The sequence below is a fragment of the Monodon monoceros genome, unplaced genomic scaffold, assembly GCF_005190385.1.
Source record: "Monodon monoceros isolate NGI ecotype Baffin Bay Population unplaced genomic scaffold, NGI_Narwhal_1 Super_Scaffold_2, whole genome shotgun sequence".
NCBI classification, from domain to species: Eukaryota; Metazoa; Chordata; class Mammalia; order Artiodactyla; family Monodontidae; genus Monodon; species Monodon monoceros.
In genome coordinates this window covers 93,249,456-93,268,000 of record NW_021703776.1, presented here as the reverse complement: position 1 = coordinate 93,268,000, position 18,545 = coordinate 93,249,456, and the positions used below count along the sequence as shown (strand labels likewise).

General features: G+C 50.8%; 2 protein-coding genes across 2 annotated transcripts in view; one reads left to right on the top strand and one right to left on the bottom strand.

The window, feature by feature from the left end:
* KEL (Kell metallo-endopeptidase (Kell blood group)) overlaps positions 1-17,373 on the top strand; it is a 38,006-nt gene extending 20,633 nt beyond the window's left edge. The window contains 11 exon segments of the mRNA XM_029233890.1: positions 1,186-1,315; positions 8,516-8,626; positions 9,736-9,834; positions 10,078-10,155; positions 10,598-10,698; positions 10,860-10,970; positions 11,104-11,171; positions 11,397-11,566; positions 11,920-12,015; positions 12,733-13,144; positions 17,361-17,373. Of these exon segments, the coding sequence (XP_029089723.1) occupies positions 1,186-1,315; positions 8,516-8,626; positions 9,736-9,834; positions 10,078-10,155; positions 10,598-10,698; positions 10,860-10,970; positions 11,104-11,171; positions 11,397-11,566; positions 11,920-12,015; positions 12,733-12,894 (1,126 nt within the window). The 3' untranslated portion in view covers positions 12,895-13,144; positions 17,361-17,373.
* LLCFC1 (LLLL and CFNLAS motif containing 1) lies at positions 13,569-14,431 on the bottom strand. The gene is made up of 2 exons (XM_029233077.1): positions 14,290-14,431; positions 13,569-13,747 (listed from the first exon to the last, which is right to left on the bottom strand). Exons 1-2 carry the CDS (start codon positions 14,429-14,431, stop codon positions 13,569-13,571), a joined length of 321 nt encoding a protein of 106 aa, XP_029088910.1.
* Positions 17,374-18,545: the final 1,172 nt, after the last annotated feature.

Below are 18,545 nucleotides of genomic sequence, written 5' to 3'. Positions count from 1 at the left end.
CCTGGGGGAGAGGCTGTTTCTCATCTGTAGTGAGAGGATTCTGGGGCCCTTGTGGGAAAGATCAGGGCGTCGAGGAAGGTGGGAGGAGGGAGGGTGAGGCTCTGTGTTGGGCTCACTGCTGTCCCTGATACTGTGTGGCCACCACTTGAAGGCAGTGGCTTCCTTCCAGGGCCTTGGGCTCAAATCCCATCTTCATGGTAACTCAGTGGCAGCAACGTCTAGAAATTCTTTCAGGGAGAAGCAAACAACCAATCACGCAGGTGCGATTTGTATCCTATGTAAGGATACAAATCAAACCCGGTGAGAGAGTTGCCAGCCAGGCAGAGAAAGGTCCTGGATCCCAGCTTTGTTGCTCTTAGAAGATGCATCTTAAGATGAGCTGAGGTTTCTTGGTTGTGGAAGTAGCTCAATCTGTTTGGTTGAATCTAAGTCCAGCCTTCATCTAGCCCAGATCCTTCCCCCACCCCCACCCCCGCTGTGACTTGAGAGGTCCGCCTCTTCATCTGGTTCTTTCTTCTATCATTCTCCACCCCAGCCCAACCCACATCAAGAAAAGCCTTCTTAAAACAGACAAAAGTTTTGAACGGTGGTTGCCAGGGGCTGAAGGGTGGGGAAGTAGGGAGAGGTTGGGGAAAGGGTACCAGCCTTCTGTTGTAAGGTGAACAAAGTCTCAGGATCTAATGTACAACATGGTGACTCTAGTTGATAACATTTAATTTTGCGTCCGCTGTATTTTACTTTGTAGAGATTGTGGTTTTTTACAAGTGAAAGGTTTGGGGCAACCCCGTGTCAAGCGAGTCTGTGGGCACCATTTTTCCAATAGCATTTGCTCACTTCATGTCTCTGGGTCATATCTGGGTGATTCTCGCAACATTTCACCCTTTTTCAGTATTATTTTAATTGTTAAAGTGATCTGTGATCAGTGAACTTTGATGATACTTTAATCGTTTTGGAATTTTTTTAGCAATAAAGTATTTTTAAACTAGGGTAAAAAAAAAAAGATAGAAAAGCCTTTTTTTTTTTTGAAAAGCCCTTCTTGACATGTTCACACGTGAAGCAGTTATTCTCTATTAATACAGAGAAGGGCTTCCCCGAGAGTATCAAGGTGACCTATCCAAGGGGAAGCTTTTCTGGTGTTTTCCCCAGAGCCCGGGGGTATATTGTGGGTCTCTTTTCTCTCCACAGGGACTTTCTGCAGAGCCACATGATCTTGGGTCTGGTGGGGACCCTTTCTCCAGCCCTGGACAGTAAATTCCAAGAGGCACGTAGACTGCTGAGCCAGAAACTGGGGGAGCTGACGGGACGACCACCCACGGTGAGGAGGGGAGGGGAGGAATTCTCCCGGATGGGGGGCTAAAGGAGCATCTGTCATTTGGGGGGATAAACGTGGGCATAGCCCCCTCAGGGAGGGGCATGAAGATAGATGCCCCAGGGTCTGGCTCTCCTGGAGGCACTCAGGGCTTACACTGAGAGCTGAGGCACCAGGGACCAGACCCTTAGGCACACGTCTGGCTACCTCCAGGGCCTTTTGCTGATTGTTAAAGTCTAGATCTAAAGCTCTAAAGTGATCAAGGCCTGCTTTTCTTTTGTCATGACCCCTAGACTATTTGCCTGGTTATCCTGAGCGCTGTGATTTGAGGGGCCGGACATACAGCCTAGGGTTCACTGGAGTAAGAGGCAGGGACCTTCCCTTTGTCTCGGTGACTCCAGTGTTCCATGTCCAAAGGTGCTTCACGAGGAGCTCATCTCTGACATCCCGAGGGTTCTGTCGGCCACACCGTGGGCTTCGTGGTGCAGATCCCAACATATCAGAGGAGGGAGCTGTACCAAACGTGCTCTACTAACCAAAGTCTACTCTGTCCATACTCAGTTACTGAGAACTTTGAAATCCTAGGTCGACACATCCAATCCCAAGAGGAGGCGTCTAGAACATAAGATGCCCTCCATCCTCAGGCAAGCCCTCAGGGTAGTCTTGAAAATCACTGGGTTTCTTTTCTTAGTAATTTGTGGACCATTTCTCTGCCTTGGAGAAACTCATGGCTTTGGCAACCTGAAATATCTGTGGAATTCAGAGAAGGGAATTGTAAACGCAGGGACTGGAATGTAGTTATTGCCTATTGAGACTTTCAAATGTGCTAGATATTTTTCTAAGCCCTTCAGATACATGAGCTGATTTGATCCTCACAACAATTCCGTGAGATGGGCAGACCGTTCTGTCCCTGTTTTATTGATGGGTAAATTGAGACCCAAAGGTTAAGGGGCTTGCTCGGGGTAATATACCTAGTAAGTTGTGAGAGCTGGGATTCGAACTCTGGAAGTCTGGCTCCAGAGTCTGTGTGCTTAATCATTGTTTAAAAAAAAAAAAGAAAGAAAGAAAACCCAAAAAACTTTCTGGAATTTTCACTCAGGTAGGCTAGTCCCCAAGAACCTGTGGCTCAGCCTTTCCCTTGACTCAGATGAGACAGAGCCCCAACCCCTCTTAGTTAGGGTTGCTACAAAATCCCTGGCACCAGACAGCCTCCGGGAAATCCCAGAACCATGGCCTGGTGGCGCTTCTTGAAAGGTGTAAGAATGCCAACATTGAAATTCACACTTAAAAAACTTAGAAGGCTTATGAATTGCTAAAGTCACCACCCTTTATACACATATATATCCTTTATATACATATCATAAACAGCGTTATGTATCTAATAGGATATATAATTGTCCTTGGGCTTAAAAGCTGAATCAAACCCTACCAACAAATAGTTCTGTGACTTGGTGAAGCCCTTTCACCTGTCTGGAACAGTACCAGGTATGACACATATTAATAATAAAAGCTGAAATACATGGAGTAGTTACTCTGTGTCAGGCATTGCTTATTTTATTTACTACTCCCAGAACCACTCTGAGGTCCTCAGAAAGGACATGTAATGTTCCCAAGACCACACAGCTCCTAAGTGAAGGAACACACTCCAAAACAGGTCTGTCTGACCCGGGAGGCCATATTTTTAACCACAAACTGTGCAGGATTGAGAAATAGTGGGTGGTAACAAAAAATGCTTTGGCAAATTCTTTCTATAAAGGTCAAGATAGTAAATATTTTTGGCTTTGTGGTCTATGTGATCTGTGTTGCAACCACTCAACTCTGTCCTTGTAACACAAAAGCAGTCATACGCTAAGTAAATGAATGGGTGTCACTGGGTTCTGAGAAAACTCTGGTTTAGATACTCTTGGAATTCCTAAGAGGGAGAGATGAGGGTGGGTTTAAATGATCAGTGGGATATCTGAACGGGAGGTAGGACGGAAGCAGTGTCTAGGGAGAAGAACGGGTTTTCCGGCGGAGACAGGGATATCGTTTCATTGCAACAAGGCATGGGGCAGGCTGGCTAAGGCTTGGTGCAGTGTGAGGGATCCTCCTGGTGGCTTTGGCTGAGTAGAGGTGATGGGGCTTGCAGGCAAGGCTGTCCTACTGCTGCTGGAGCCTGGCCTGGGGGGTTTGAGAATCAGCCTGGGAGCCAGCACACCTGGAACAGAGAAAGCAAATAGGATAAGAGTAGGGAGGAAATCAGAGAGGGGAGGAGGGGATTTTCCTGGGCCTGGTAGGTCACTGTAAGGACCTGGGTTTTTCTCTGCATGTAACAGGGGCCTATAGAAGGAGTTATCTGTTTTATGTTTTAAAAGATCATATTCTGAAGGTAAGCAGCAGTGTTTCCTGACGGGTGTGTGGTGTGAGAGTGAAAGTGGAGTCAAAGATACCACCAAGGTTTTGGCCTTGATTTGATCAAAATTTGTATTTCTATCCAATGGTTGTTAATTACAGATGTCTAACCATATTCTTCTGAACGAATTCTAATGGATAATGCCCTTATTCAGAAGGACTGTTAGGTCTCATTATCTGACCATATTTTATTTATGACTTTTGAATATATCGTCAATGAACCTGGCTGTTAAGCCAGGTCTTCCTCTTATTAAACTTGAGAAGTTGAGTTTGGGGAATTAAAAGCAGAACCTCACATTTTTGCCCGTTAAATGTGAACTGTTTACATTCAGCGCAACATCCCAATTTATTCAGGTAATTTTAGCCTTTGTTTCAATGATCTGTTATTTCTGCCTCAGGTCATTCATGGTTTTATTTATTGCATCTTCATCTAGATTACTGGTAAAATTCTGCAGAGGGAAGAGCATTGGGTCAGGTTATTGAAGACCTAGCGTAGAGTCGTCAGTTCATTTATGCACCAAATGTTAATTGAGTCCCTATTATATGCCAGACACTTCTCTAGGCCCTTGGGAATCTTCATGAACAAAATAGACAAAAATCCTTGCCCTCAAACACTTATATTCTAATGGAGGCAGAATGACAGTAAGCTGAAAAAAACATATTGGATGGTATTAAGTGTTATGAAAAAATAAAACAGGAAAGGGAGAGAGGCATACTAGGTGAGGACGTGCTACGATGTCCAGCGGGGTGGTCGGGGAAGCTCATACTAACTTGGAGTCAGTAATCACTGATGTTCCCTTATGGACCAGTCAGTCAGAATCCACTCAAGTCACACTGTCATTTAACGTGGATTTCTCCATCGATTTCACAAAGATGTAAGTTTTGGTTTTACCAACTGCTATCTTGAAATCAAAATCATGCCAACAGAGTGGGGCAGAACTTTAGAATTTACAGAGCACGTTCCACGTAGTGTTTCCCCTGCTCTCCCAAGTAGCTTTGTGAGGAAAACGGAACAGGAAGGCAGAACAGGCATTAGGCTCATTTTTATAGCTGGCGTAACTGAAGTATGAGGGTTTAAGTTAATAATCCACAGTTAGTAAATACTGAATTCTCTGTACAGAGGGAGCACTGCGGTGGTCCTTGAGGCTGAATCTGGCCCATAGGTGTGTGTTGTTGGCCTTTGAAGCTTTTTATAAACTGTTAGGTGATGGCACAGCAAGACTCAGAGTTCCAGCCTTTTTTGTTGTTGTCAATGTGAAGCTCTGGCAACACAGAGCTAGCCGTCTCCAGGGGCGACAAATGACTGGAACTGAGTGATGCAGCCAGCAGGGCTGCGTCCCTCTCTCCAGTCTGCCGTACCCCTTGTCCTGGGGCTCTGACGTTGGACTGCTGCTCTCACTTAGGTTACCTCATGGCCCCTGTTTGAGTTTGTGACTCCAGATCTACTGTTTATCCTAATTTAATGATCCTTTAAAAGTGATGACATTTCAAAAGGGTTTTGATATTATTCGTCCTCAGTGGTGCTATGCTGGCCCTCAGGAGTTACACATTATTTTCCAAGTGTTCAAAAATAGTCGGTTTAATGATTCATTCTAGAATTTTGTTTAGAAATTAACATTAAGGATTCCTGACTCACCTGTAATCTCTAAAATCTACCTTCCCCTTACTGAAAATTGTGCAAAAATTTGCTTCTCTCCAGACTCTTGGAATTTTTCCTGATTTTTATCATGTCTGTCATTACTCATGGTTCTAAGCTTGTATCTGCAACTTTTTTTCTTTCTTTTTTAAAAGATTTTTTTCTTCAAGTATAGTTGATTTAGAGTGTTGTGTTAACTTCTGCTGTGTAGCAAAGCGATTCAGTTATACATATATATCCATTCTTTTTCATATCCTTTTCCATTATGGTTTATCACAGGGTTTTTTGGGTTTTTAAAATTTATTTATTTATTTATTTATTTATTTATTTTTGGCTGTGTTGGGTCTTCGTTTCTGTGCGAGGGCTTTCTCTAGTTGCGGCGAGCGGGGACCACTCTTCATTGCGGTGCACGGGCCTCTCACTATCGCGGCCTCTCTTGTTGTGGAGCACAGGCTCCAGAAGCGCAGGCTCAGTAGTTGTGGCTCACGGGCCCAATTGCTCCACGGCATGTGGGATCTTCCCAGACCAGGGCTCGAACCCGTGTCCCCTGCATTGGCAGGCAGATTCTCAACCACTGCGCCACCAGGGAAGCCCCTATCACAGGGCTTTGAATATAGTTCCCTGCGCTCTACGGTAGGACCTTGTTGTTTATCCATCCTGTATATAATAGTTTGCATCTGCTAATCCCACACTCCCACTCCATCCCTCCCACATTCCCACTCCCGCAACATTTTTCTGTTCCTTAAAATTAATCTTTTGAGCCTCATTATCCTGGGTTTGAAGTATTTCTTCTATCCTTTATATTTTAGCAATGATTTTTTTTCTTTTTCTCTATTTTCAATCAATGTGGTATACTCTGTCACTCCACGTCTTGAGAGACAGCTCAGATACTCATAACCCCCAGCAGGTGAATAGACAACCTGCCAACCTCCACTCCTGAGACTTATGTTCATTTATAGATTCTGGAAGTTATTTTCCCGCACATAGAACATATGACTCAGCACAAGTGTGACCAAAAGAATCCCAGAGTGGCACAGGGTGAGCAGTGGGTGGTCCGAGGTGGTGTCCACACTCTCCAGGAACCAGGTCAGGGCCTGCCGTGGCCTGGGCTATGGGCAACAGCATGGAACAGGCAAAGGCTTTTGGAGAGAAGGGCAGGCACCAGCCAAAGGGATCAGGAAACAACTCAAGAACCAGGAGGTGTAGAAAGGGCAGGCAGGTCCACACTACCAAGCTCAAGGCTGATGTGTTTGCTCCTGTCCTGGGTGCAGCCCTCCACCCCCGGCAGCAGTCTGATGAAAGGCAGCCTCAGAGCCGAGCTTGTCATCGGGGGCCTGCAGCACCTGCCCTTGACCCAGGCATTGCTATCAGACCGAGGTTGCCTTTCTATTTGTATTTCACATTTGTGAGTTTCAGAGCTCCAAGTAATACACTATGGAAAGTGTCTGAGTCCCTTCTCCTCAAGAGGAGAAGGTCCTTAATAGGTCTCATGGTGAGGGGACAGACAAGAACGCACAGATGTGGGCACCCGGGTCTGGAGCAACCTCCAAAATGATAAACATTCTAATAGGCAGGCCTGGGAGTGTCTTCGATGACAGAAGTGCTGGCCTTCCTTTCTCTTTCCTCATTTGTCGGAAGCCCCATAAACTCTCTCCAGCCTTAGGACCGGAATGCGTGGTGGCAGCCTAACTGCCTGACCTGCCAGGACGTCTGGGGAAATAAATAAGTTACAGGAATGAAGTCTTATGACTTCAGCCCACTCAGCCCAAATTAGCATGTTAGCCGGTTTTTCCTAAGTCACAGCTCAGCTTTCCCTTAGGCCAGCTTCCTGAATTTGTTTCTCACCTGCCCTGCGTCATCTCTGGGCCTATGCTTGGTCGTCTCTTCAAAGCCATCCACCCCAACGTCTTTCTTTTATGTTTCTTAGTCTTTCCATCCTGCTGTTAACACATTATTTGACCGGGGGATTTTTGCAGAAACTAACGCCTGTGGCAGTAATATGTGTCTGGTCAAACATGTGTTAAAAAACACCCCAGTTGCCAAGGCCCTCTTTGAGTTTTTATTTTTTTTATTTTTTAATAAATTTATGTATTTATTTTTGGCCACGTGGGGTCTTCATTGCTGCATGCGGGCTTTCTCTAGTTGCGGTGAGCGGGGGCTGCTCTTCGTTGTGGTGCGCGGGCTTCTCATTGCCGTGGCTTCTCTTGTTGCGGAGCACGGGCTCTAGGTGCACGGGCTTCAGTAGTTGCGGCACGCGGACTCGGTAGTTGTGGCTCACGGGCTCTAGAGCACAGGCTCAGTAGTTGTGGTGCACAGGCTTAGTTGCTCCGTGGCATGTGGGATCTTCCCGGACCAGGGCTCGAACCTGTGTCCCCTGCATTGGCAGGCGGATTCTTAACCACTGTGCCACCAGGGAAGTCCCCTCTTTTGATTTTTTGTCTAACCGTTTCTCTGCCTTTGAAGTTGAAGACGTCCATCCTCTCATCCTATATCCTTTTCCCTGATTTGGCAGAAAGTGTCTTAGTGCTCTGAATTCGTATATTTAGTCTTTTCTTTTTTCCTCTTCTCCCACCAAACAATATGGTATCTAAAACCCAATTTTACTCTGATAACTTCCTTCTTTATAAGACAAGGTCTTACCATATGATCCTCAATAACCATTTGGAGAGTGGGGTAGGAAGGCAGGAGGTAGGGAGACTCTTCCTTCTTCAATTTCTTTTTTAAGTAAAGAAGCTTGGGAGGATGGGAGTCTCCGCCGGGCTCTGTGCGTGGTGGGTGGGGACAGGGTGGCAGGCGTGGTGGGCGGGGACAGGGTGGCAGGCAGACCTGCTAAAGTGAGAGGGTTGGCTCTAGTCCTGTCCTTCCCAGGAGCCTTTCAGTCATCCAGAAGGATGCCTCGCAGTGGCCTGGCTTTCAAATTCAATAGGCAATAAACAAGGAGAGTTTGCCCAACCCAGGCTCATGAGACTAATCCCGGAGGAGACGTGAGCCCCTCTTTGCTAAGCAGCATGACCCCATGTGTGTCACCAAAAGGGGTTATAGAGTAAAGGGAGACAAACCCAGAAAGTCCAGCAAAGAGAGCGTGCTCTGGGGGTGAAGGTCTAGGTGAGACTGGCCTGGGAAAGTGGATGAGGAAGACGCCTTGGCGGGAGCCATTCATTCCAGCTTTGTCTCTGTAGCCTGCCCACCCTCGCTGGATGACGTGTGTGGAGAAGACAGCAGCCTTCTTCAAGCCTACGCTGGCAGCCTTGTTTGTCCGTGAGGCCTTCGGCCCCAGCACCCGAAGTGCTGTACGTGAGGGCCCTTCCCCAGCCCACGTCCTTCCGCCCCTTCCCCGCCAACCCACCCTCTCCTAGTTCTAGCGACTTTGCTCTTCTCAATGGTCTCTGTGGTCAGAGAACCAGCCAGTTAGAGAACCCAGAGAGGGACACACTGCATCCCTAGGGTCTGCATGGTTTAGCTCTGAGACACGAAGTCCGCACGACACACACTGACCTGGGCAAGTCGCCCAGCTTTCCTGCTCATGTGTTTCTTCAACCATAAAATGAGAAAATTGAACTGCATGACCTCTAAGCCTACCCCTTGTTTACCTATGATTTTTTTTAACAACACGTGAAATGACATCAGAATGGAATGCTGTCATCTTCGGAAGTGCCAATAAATAACTACTGAACACTTTTCAGTGCCTACCATGTGCCTGATACTCTTATAAGCACTTTGCACCAACTACTTTAATTCCTACTATTATTATAATTTTAAAGCAGAGAGAACTGAAGCACAGAGGGGTTAAGAAACTTGCCCAAGATCACACAGCTACCAAATAGCAGAGTTAGGATTTGAACTCAGGCTCCCAGTGTCGTCATCCATTTTCCTCCATTAAGAAAGGAAATACACACGGTGGTAGATGGCTGAGGAAGCAGTCAGTACACAGTCAGGGTGTGAAGCTGGGCAGGCTTCAGCTTGTTGCGAAGCTGAGGAACCCTGGAAGATGGAGAGAGGAAAAGCAGGCTGTAAGAAACAGGCTGTGAGGACGAGGGCCCTCGAGAGCAGAGAAGGGGATGGTGGTCCACCTCCTCCCGCCACTTTCTGAGACGATTGCCTGGCCGAGAGAAAGGACAGTGTCACGGAAAGGAGCTGTCTACCCCGTCAAGTGTCAGGAGTGACCAGTTCCCGCCTTCCCCTCCTGTGCTTGGTACCTCCTTCACATCCCCACAGCTCTCCGTACCCTGAGTTTTTGGTCACCTAGTAGGTAGCACTTTCCACTTTCTCTGTCTGAGACCTTCCTCCTTCTGGCAGCCCCTCAGGGTCGAGGCCCCTTCCTAGACGCCCAGTGGGCAGGGCCCAGCACTGAGGATGAACTTGATCCTGTTTCTTTCTCCCTGCTCCGTCCTGCCCACAGGCAATGGAATTATTCACTGCAATCAAGGATGCCCTCATCGCTCGCTTCCAAGTGCTTCCTTGGATGGATGAAGAGACCCGGGCAAAGGTCCAGGACAAGGTAAGGCCAGGAGAAGGAGACAGTGTGGGAACGTGTAGTAGGTGTGAACTGAGTGTTGGATCAAGAGATCACAGGGCCTGGAGGAGCGTGCTCAAGGCCAAGGGCACAAGTATAAACACCAATATGCCGCACACACATCTTGGGGGCACTACCAGAGGAAGGGACGGGGCAGTGAGCAGGAGAGATTCCTTCTGATAACACTTGGGGCAGCTAGGTTCCTTCCACCTTTGTGTCTCTTCCCAGGTCACCCAGCTGCAGGTGAAGATGGGGGCCCCGGAATGGGCCTTGAAGCCAGACCCAGCCAGACAAGAATACAACGATGTGGGTTCCTGCCCTTGCCAGTTACTCTTTAACCCTCAACTTCTTCACCCACCCTGATCCACCAGAGTGGCAGACAGTCATTTTCCCTAGTTGATCCTAAGAAACCCCTTCCCTGCCCTGGTGCTGCTGGGGCCTGATGGGTGGATAGCCGCACTATGGATCTTGCCAACAGAAGAGTAGAATCTTTGCAGGTCACGTTGAGCGTGTGTGTGCACTTGCATCCATGCATTTGTGTGACTTGCCTGAGTATTTGTGTGCTGGTACGTGTGAAGCCTGTTTGTACCACGCAGGCACTGGTGTCATGGCGCTGGTTTTCCACCATTCCGGGGATGTCCGTGCATCAGGGCTTATCTCTCTGGGTTCAGATGTCCGCATCAGGGTATATCAGTGTGCATCTACATTTGTCTCCGTGTATTCGAGTTGCCTCCTGCCTCCCCCCCAGATACAACTTGGACCCAGCTTCCTGCAGTCCTTCCTGAGCTGTGTCCGATCCCGCCGAGCTAGAATCATCCGGAGTTTCCTGCAGCCTTTCCCCAACCACAGGTATGAGGGAGAGGGAGACACAGACACCGCATCCCAAAGATAGCCGTCCAAAATTAGCAGGAAAGAAAGCCAGAGGCTCAGGGGAACAGGAACAGTGACAGTATTTGGGAAGGACGGCATGTAAATGATAGAGCTGGTATTCATATGTACTCTTTCCACAGGTGGCAGGTGCTCCCCTGGGGCGTAAATGCCTACTATTCAATACCTGACCATGTGGTGGTCTTCCCAGCCGGACTCCTCCAACCCCCGTTTTTCCACCCTGGCTACCCCAGGTATGGGCCATTCTAAGTTTCCCAAGAGCAATGGACCAATGTTATGATGAATGATGGATGCGACTTATGGTTGGAGAATTGGGGCCAAAAACTTGGAAGGATTCTGAGGGTAAGACAAGCCCTTGCTCCCTAGAGCTGTGAACTTTGGCGCTGCCGGCAGCGTTATGGCCCATGAGCTGCTGCACATCTTCTACCAGCTCCGTGAGTAACAGCGGGCCATTGGGAGATGGGGCCATCGGGAACCCAGGTGAAGGCCCCAAAGGCATCCTAGAGGGGGAGAAGGGAGGCTGTGCGAGGGTTCCGGGGGTGGGTGCAGTTCTGAAGCCTTTGCAGTGCTCCTGGGAGCCAGCCCAGTTTGTGGTACCCCCATGTCTTCAGCCCTGCATCACGCCTCACCGTTTCATTCCCTTGCCCCATTTTCAACAGTATTCCCTGGGGGCTGCCCAGCCTGTGACACCCATGCCCTACAGGGGGCGCTAGTGTGCCTGGAGCGCCACTATGCTGCCTTTCCATTACCCAACGGGACCTTCTTCAATGGCTCCCGCACATTCCTGGAGGATGCTGCAGACATGGGGGGACTGGCCATTGCACTGCAGGTAACTCACATCCCAAGGGCTGCGATCTATTTTTACCAGCAGAATAGACAGCCTGTCCCCAGTTTTTCCTTCCACCATCCCTCAGGCAAACATAGCAAAACTTTCTGCCCTTCACATCCCCACTGAACAGGTGGCAACTTGAGGACCCCCTCCGACTCCATAGAGCCCTCTTTTCTAGATCCATAGATCTCACGGCAAGTACCTTTTCTCCTGGCTCAGAGCAGTGTGTCAGTGCAGAACTTGGAAAGAAGGACCATGAACTGGTTTTGGATATTGCGTGTAGGGCATCAGATTTCCAGATGGCCACGGGTCTAGAGCCTAAGGGTGACTCTCCATCCCACTCCCATATCCAGGCATACAGCAAGAGGCTATTATGGTACCGTGGGGAGACCACCCTGCCCAACCTGAACCTCAGCCCCTGGCAACTCTTCTTCCGAAGCTATGCCCAGGTAGGCAGCCGACACCTCCCACCAGGGCTTAGTCCATGTCAGATGAACACCCTATTGTTAACACTCAGATACTGTTAAGCATCTTCCCCCAATGCCACCAACCCTCTGTTGCACAAATCCCCGATGTCATCCTTTCACACATGTCCCCTTGGGACCATCCCTTCATCCTGCTATAAATTCTTCTACCAAATTCAGCAGTGCCTTCAAAAAAAGGAAAACAACTCTATTCCCAAATCCCTCCTTGAGATGAGCCCAACTTTTAGCTTCTCTCATTTCTTCTGGAAACACAGATCCCTTCAAAAAGAGCCTTAACAGACTATCTGTAGACCACATTCCTCCTCGGAGACCTCGCCACGCAGTGGGGTCCCCACCTGACATAAGCCCCGCTAAGTGCCATCTTCTCCCTCGGCAGAGAGTACCCCCAATTCCTCAGGATACTTAAAGACCCACACAGTGTTCTTACAGCAGACCCACCTCTAGGGCACTTACAAATGGTATGATTGCACAGACCAGCCCTCCCCAGATACCCACTGCCAGATTACATGACCCGCAAATGGCAAATATCTTCCTTTCTCCATGTGGCCCTCGGAGCATTGCTATCCCTGCTTTTATCTTTGCTGTCCCTAGTTACCACCTGGTCACCAGGTCTGCCGTGTCCTGCTGGCCCTGATACCCTGCTTTTCTCCTTACCCTGTATGGACCTCTCTTTCTCCCCAGGTGATGTGTAGGGACCCCAGCACCCAGGATCCTCAGGACACTCACAGCCCTCCTACCCTTCGAATCCACGGGCCCCTAAGCAACAGCCCAGCCTTCGCCAGACACTTCCACTGTCCCCATGGCACCCTCATGAACCCCTCCAGCCGCTGCCAACTCTGGTAACCCAGCTGGCTCCCAAAGAGACCTCAGTACAGGTGTATCAGCATCTCCCTGCCCCATCCCTGGAATCAGGACAATACCTCCTCTCCCCTTCTGTTCCAAAAATAAAAGCCGGCCCTTGGCTTCTGCCTGTCACTTAAGAACACTTTCCTGCTATGTCCGATGCCTAGAAGTCAGAAAAAATCAGAGGAGAAACCGCCAAGCAGAGTTCCAAGGACGTGAGACAAGGAAAGAACCAGTGAATGAGCTAAAGGTCGGTGGAAACCGATTAGAGACAAAATTAAGCTGCCCCCACTTGTTTCCAGGATTTGATTGTTATTACTTTCATTGTTGCTGCCTCCCTACCCCTAATCTGTTGTCCTGAGCAAAGCCAGGAGAGGCTGGGGGAGAGAGAAGGGCAGGGGTCCGGTGTCTCCGCTCTTGGAGATGGCCCTCAGAGGGTGGGGAGGGAGGTGGGCAGGGGCCATGGGCCGCTGAGAGGCCAGCACGGGGTCTCTCTGATGCTGCGTCCCGAGGGGGAGCGTCGTGGGCAAGAGCCAGGAAGCCGCATGTACGTCACCCTCGGGAGAAGCGCTCCGGAGCCCCACGGGGAGGCGGTCAGTAAGCTACCGTGAAGCGGAGGCAGATGTCCAGGTCCTCGTCCAGGAATCAGGCCACCGCCTCCGCCTCCAGGTCCCTCATAGGAAAACCACGGTGCCGGCCAGGTTAAAGCAGAAGGCGAGGTCGAGCAGGCGGCCACGGCTTGCCACCGCCTCTGACGTCTGCTCGTCCTCTTGCTGGGTCATGTCCACTGCCTGCCACAGCTCGCCCACCGAGGAGGCCACAAAGTGCTCTGCAAACTGTTCTCCATCTTGGTCTGAAACAGGGGACGGGGGACAGCATGAAAGGACTGTTTCTGATGCCCCCCCCCCGGCCCCTGCCCCTGGCCCGCCTTGGAAAGAGGAAGGCATTGGGGAACCTGGGAGCCCAACTGCCCACACCCTTTTCCTTGACCACAGAGGCGATGCTCCATCTGGGGGGTCTCTTCTGGTCTGTGTGCAGCCATAGCCCCAGCTCAAGGGCACACACTCCCCACTGCCAATTCAAACTGCCTCCTCCAAGGTGTTACCTCATTTGGGGAGTGAGGGACCAACGTAGAGAAGGGTGAACTTCCAAGACCCTCTTCCCGTATTCACAGGGTCCCATGCACATCAGCTGGCCCCGGCACACCCTGAGTATGGCCCTGGCGAGGAACCATGGCTCTAGGCCCTTTACAGGGCACTCACACTGCAGTAGTAGGGCCTGGGGTGACCGCCCGTAACCCAGACCTATCTCAGCTTTCCCTCTGGCCTGACCAGTGATCTGACTCCAAAGAGATCTGGTCCCCGGCTTCAGGCATCGTCCCCCTTCTTCACCTACCTGTAGAGGGTATTTTCTCTTTCTGACTCCTCTCGTCCAGGTCTGGGCTCCCTTTCTGAGGCTTCATCCCCTTGACCCACAGCAGCAGCAGGATGGATGCCAGGAATGTTGCCCTGCAGAGCTGGGAGCCCAGGGAAGTCATGGGCCTTCCCTAGTCCCCAGTGCCCGGCAGGACCCCCTCCTCCCTCCCCTGTCCGTTGTCCTGGCGCTTACCCCTTCCCAGCACCGTTTTCTCCCCTTCCCTTCCGTAAGACCTCTGATGTCATGAGCTCTGTGACATCACAGTCGTGGGCCTGACCCTCATCCCGTCCTCTTGGAGAGTTCCGTTGGCAGGCAAGAGCGTGGAGAGTGGCTAGCAGGGGGCAACTGAGGCGTCCAGGATGACCACAGTGGGCCATTCTGTGCAGAGCCACAGCAATGACTTAAGAGTTTGTGGGGTCCTTTCATGTCCATTATATCATTAGATCCACATAGTAACCAGGACTCAAAGTCACGGTATTGCCATACCCATTATATAGATGAGGAAACTGAGGTTCACAAAAGAAATGATTCGCCCACTGAAGATCACACAGATAATAAGGTGCAGAGCAGGGCTCTTGGCTGATTCTTTAGATTCTAAATATCACACCTTCCCACTCCTCTGTACAGCCTTTCTCAAAGGAAAGCGACTTGCATAAACTGAGACCCAGACCGGATGTCGAAATGGGGATCTTCAAGTCCTGGGCTGTGCGTGAAACTCAGCTCCGTCAGAAATGAAGGAGGGGGAGGGCGTAGGTGGAGGAGGGGATGGGTACCTGCTCTGGGTGTGAGAGAGACAGAGAGCAGAGTGCCTTGGACCCAAGTGGAAACCTTTCTCTCACTCATCGTCCTCTCCCGGACTTCCCTCTATCCTAGCCATTGCCGTCTTGTACTGGTAGACTGAACACCGTCTTCCCTCATTCCACATCCTCCTGTACTCAGACACAGAGGAAAAGTTGTTAGAGACCCAGTGTCTAAACTCCATCTCTAAAGGGTGGGAGGAGTTACAGTCTTCAGAGAAAAATCAGTGTGGCAGACAGAGGCAAGGATCCCAAGTAACGGATCTCAAGAGACCTGCCTTCACGTCCCAGTGCCTGCCCCTGCCCATGACCCTGGTGAGCACAGACCTTTTGGTAATGGGCTGTGGCTTATTAGCTTCTGCTTCCTGGAGCAGAGAGATGGGGAGACAGGATGAAGCCCCACCCTGAAAAACCAGAGACAGATACTGGCCATGAGTGACAGGAGGGGGTGCCAGGACAGGTGGGAGGGGGGTCTTAGACACGCTGGAACTATCACCACCAGCTCACACCGCTCCTGGCGTCCATGTACCCCGCACCTGAAGGAACCGCCAAGTGCAGGGGTGAGGATGTGCGCAGAAACACGTACCCTTCCTGAAAGAGGGGATTGCAGAAATGGAAGGGCCCGTGGAGCTTCCCTCCCACGGATGCCGCCCACACCGTCAGACAGGCTTATCGGGAGACTGTCCCAGACAGCCGACACAGCCTCCTGTTTACTTCCTGGTGATCCAAGCCAGGTGACAGGGTGACTGGGGAGCGGTACAGGAGGTCACTTGATGATGGGAGAGGCAAGATTCAAGTAAGCAGGTGACCCTGTTCACCTGTCCCTTGCACTCATTGACCTGCAGGTTCAGGAAATGATGCTTGAATGGAAAAAAATCACTAACAACCTCCTGGCTATTTGGGGGAGGAGCCTCTTGGTTCAAGGCTAAATGAGAAGCCATCTCCGGCTCTGTGAGTTTGCCTGGGGAGGGTAGTTGGGCGTCGGGGTGTCTTACGGGGGCGGCTGGAGAGGAAAGAACCGGGTGGCACCGCTACCACTGCCCCCATTCCCTCACCACCCGCCTGCCTGATGCCCTGTGCTGAGGAGATAAATCCTTGTAGGAAACCAGGAACCCCTTCACATTTTTTTCTTATTACAAAAGTATGTTAAAAAATTATGAAAAATGAAAAAGGCAAATAATTCCACCATCCAATGACAATTCCTCTTCATCTTTTAAAGGATGGTATTCAGATTCTTCCCCTACATGGCTGTGGGCAGGTGGGGTGGGAGGGTATGACCTAAACATTGAAATCTGGGTTTATATGTTTTCCTCCTTCTCATCCCATCAGAAAAAGAGATCTGGCTCCCTTGGCACCAAGGGTCTCTGGGATAAGACAGGGAAGTCGGGGCCCTGGACCAGCTCTTACATACTCGTGCTAGACCCCGAGGCATCATCTTGCAGGGGAGCTGCTACCTGAGGGAGAGAGCTTGTAGGACTCCTTGCCTGCAGAAAGCTGCCAGAGAATGAGGACGGATGAGAGGAGAGAAGGGAGAAGAGGGTGGCGATGCAGGACGTGACAAAGGGTATGGGGGGATGGGGAGGGAAGCCAGAGGACAGAAGAGGAGAGAACTCCTTAAAGATGAGGAAGGCCATTTCTGAATCTCAATCCTACCAGGTAGGACAGGAGGGACAGCTTGGTCCCCTTCAGGCAGCTTGTTCCTGCCCCTCTTGTTGGAGAGGACAGTGCAGGCAAAGGAGCGCAAGTGGGAGGGGGAGACCCAGAGGTGGAGGCCCGCGCATGGAGGGGGCCCCCCTTTCCTCCTCCGGGACCCGAGGACCATGCCCTTGGTGGCCAGCCCTGCACACCTGCTCTGTGCGGCTCTGACCGGGCCCTCCCGCCTCCACTCCCTCCAGGACTAGCATTAGGGCTTGAGTGTTTCCCGGGCAGGTGTTCCTTTCCTCTGCCGGCCTCTTATCAGCACATCTACACCCCCAGCTCACCCTTATCGCTCCCTCCATCTCCTTAGACTGCAAGTCCCAAGGCTTCAGAGGTCATTGCAATCCCACACTGCTCCAACCCCCAGCAAAGCAGAAAATGTCCCACAAGGTGACCCCTCCCCCTTCCCAGCCGGCATCTCCCCCCTTCTTGAGGGAGAGCGTGCTTCCTCGTCTTGGGCACCTCCTTTTCTTATTTTCCTTTCAATTTTCGTCCCTCTCCAAAGGTAATTTTGTCCATCCTTCAGTCTCTAGAGACGTGCTCTCTTTCTTACAGCAAAAGAAAGGAGAGGTCCCTGTTCCTGAAGACCTCCAAGGTGGAGGGTCCCCGGCCTGTCTCCACCCAAGCCTCTCATCTTTATAGGCAGAAGGCTCCCAAGAAGCCACGAGGTCTGATGGGTGATTGGGACCTAAGGTTCCACCCTGCAAGCCAGCTCCAGCTTTGCCACCAGCCGTGGGTAATCACACGCACATCTCCCTGCTCTGTCTTCTCATTTAGGAAACAGAGAACCTTCAGCCTGTTCCCAGGTACCTCGCAGACCTACTGAATGACTGCAATTCAATAACGTGGATATACCTCTTGGAAAACAACAGGAAGAAAAGTGGAAACTGTCGTACCATAAAATAATTGAACACTGTCTTGTCTTTATACGCATACTCCTCCTGTTGACTTACTCCCGGAGAGAGTCCCAAGATTTCCTCCAAGTTCCTGCTGTTCCGCCTCTGCGGGGGTGCAGGGCTCTCTGGGGTCTCCTCTGACTGGAAGGGAGGAGCTGGGAGGGAAGAGGGGTCATGGGGCTGTGCCAGGAGGGGGCTGAGCCAGGAAACCTCCTTTGAGGCAGGGCTGCAGGGCTGCAGGGTAGAGGGCAGAGGTGACCGCAGCTCAGACAAGCAGGTCTGGGGGCTTTTGAGCTTATCTATGGAAGAAGAATCAACTGTCCTTGAGCTGTTATGATTGTGCTTTACAGACACTTCCATGAGAGCATGTAAGTGTTACCCGATTTTCCAGATTAGAAGGTTAGAAGACTGAGGCTCACCTAACTGCTTTGCAAGGACTCAGAGCCAGCATTCAAACCTGGACCTGCCTGATTGCGGAGCTGGAGGGCTTTGCTTCTGTACTCTCTTGCACCCAAGGTAATTGCTCACTGGCTTGTGGGACCCACCTTTAGGCTCCCAGTCCAGATTCCTGGGCCACACCCCTCTCCTGTCCCGGTCTCAGCCGCCCTAGCCCACTGATAGGAACAAAGTCCTTCCCCCTCCCCTCCCAGCTCTGGGGCAGGCTCTGTGCCCCAGGGCTCTCTCTAGAAAGAGCTCCTCCCCTCCAGGTAAAGCCTCTCTCTCTCCCAGCAGGGCCCCCAGTCCCCTCAGTGCACGTGCACACATCCCCACAGCCCACAGCGCACACAGGACACCCTGGAGATACACTCGCTCTCCATCCCAGCCCCTGCCTGCTCGCCCCCAC

Coding starts and splice junctions, on each gene's coding strand:
- LLCFC1 (XM_029233077.1), bottom strand. CDS start 14,431: ATGACTTCCCTGGGCTCCCAGCTCTGCAGGGCAACATTCCTGGCATCC. Junction 13,748..14,289: donor AGAGAAAATACCCTCTACAG/GTAGGTGAAGAA, acceptor CCCCTGTTTCAG/ACCAAGATGGAGAACAGTTT.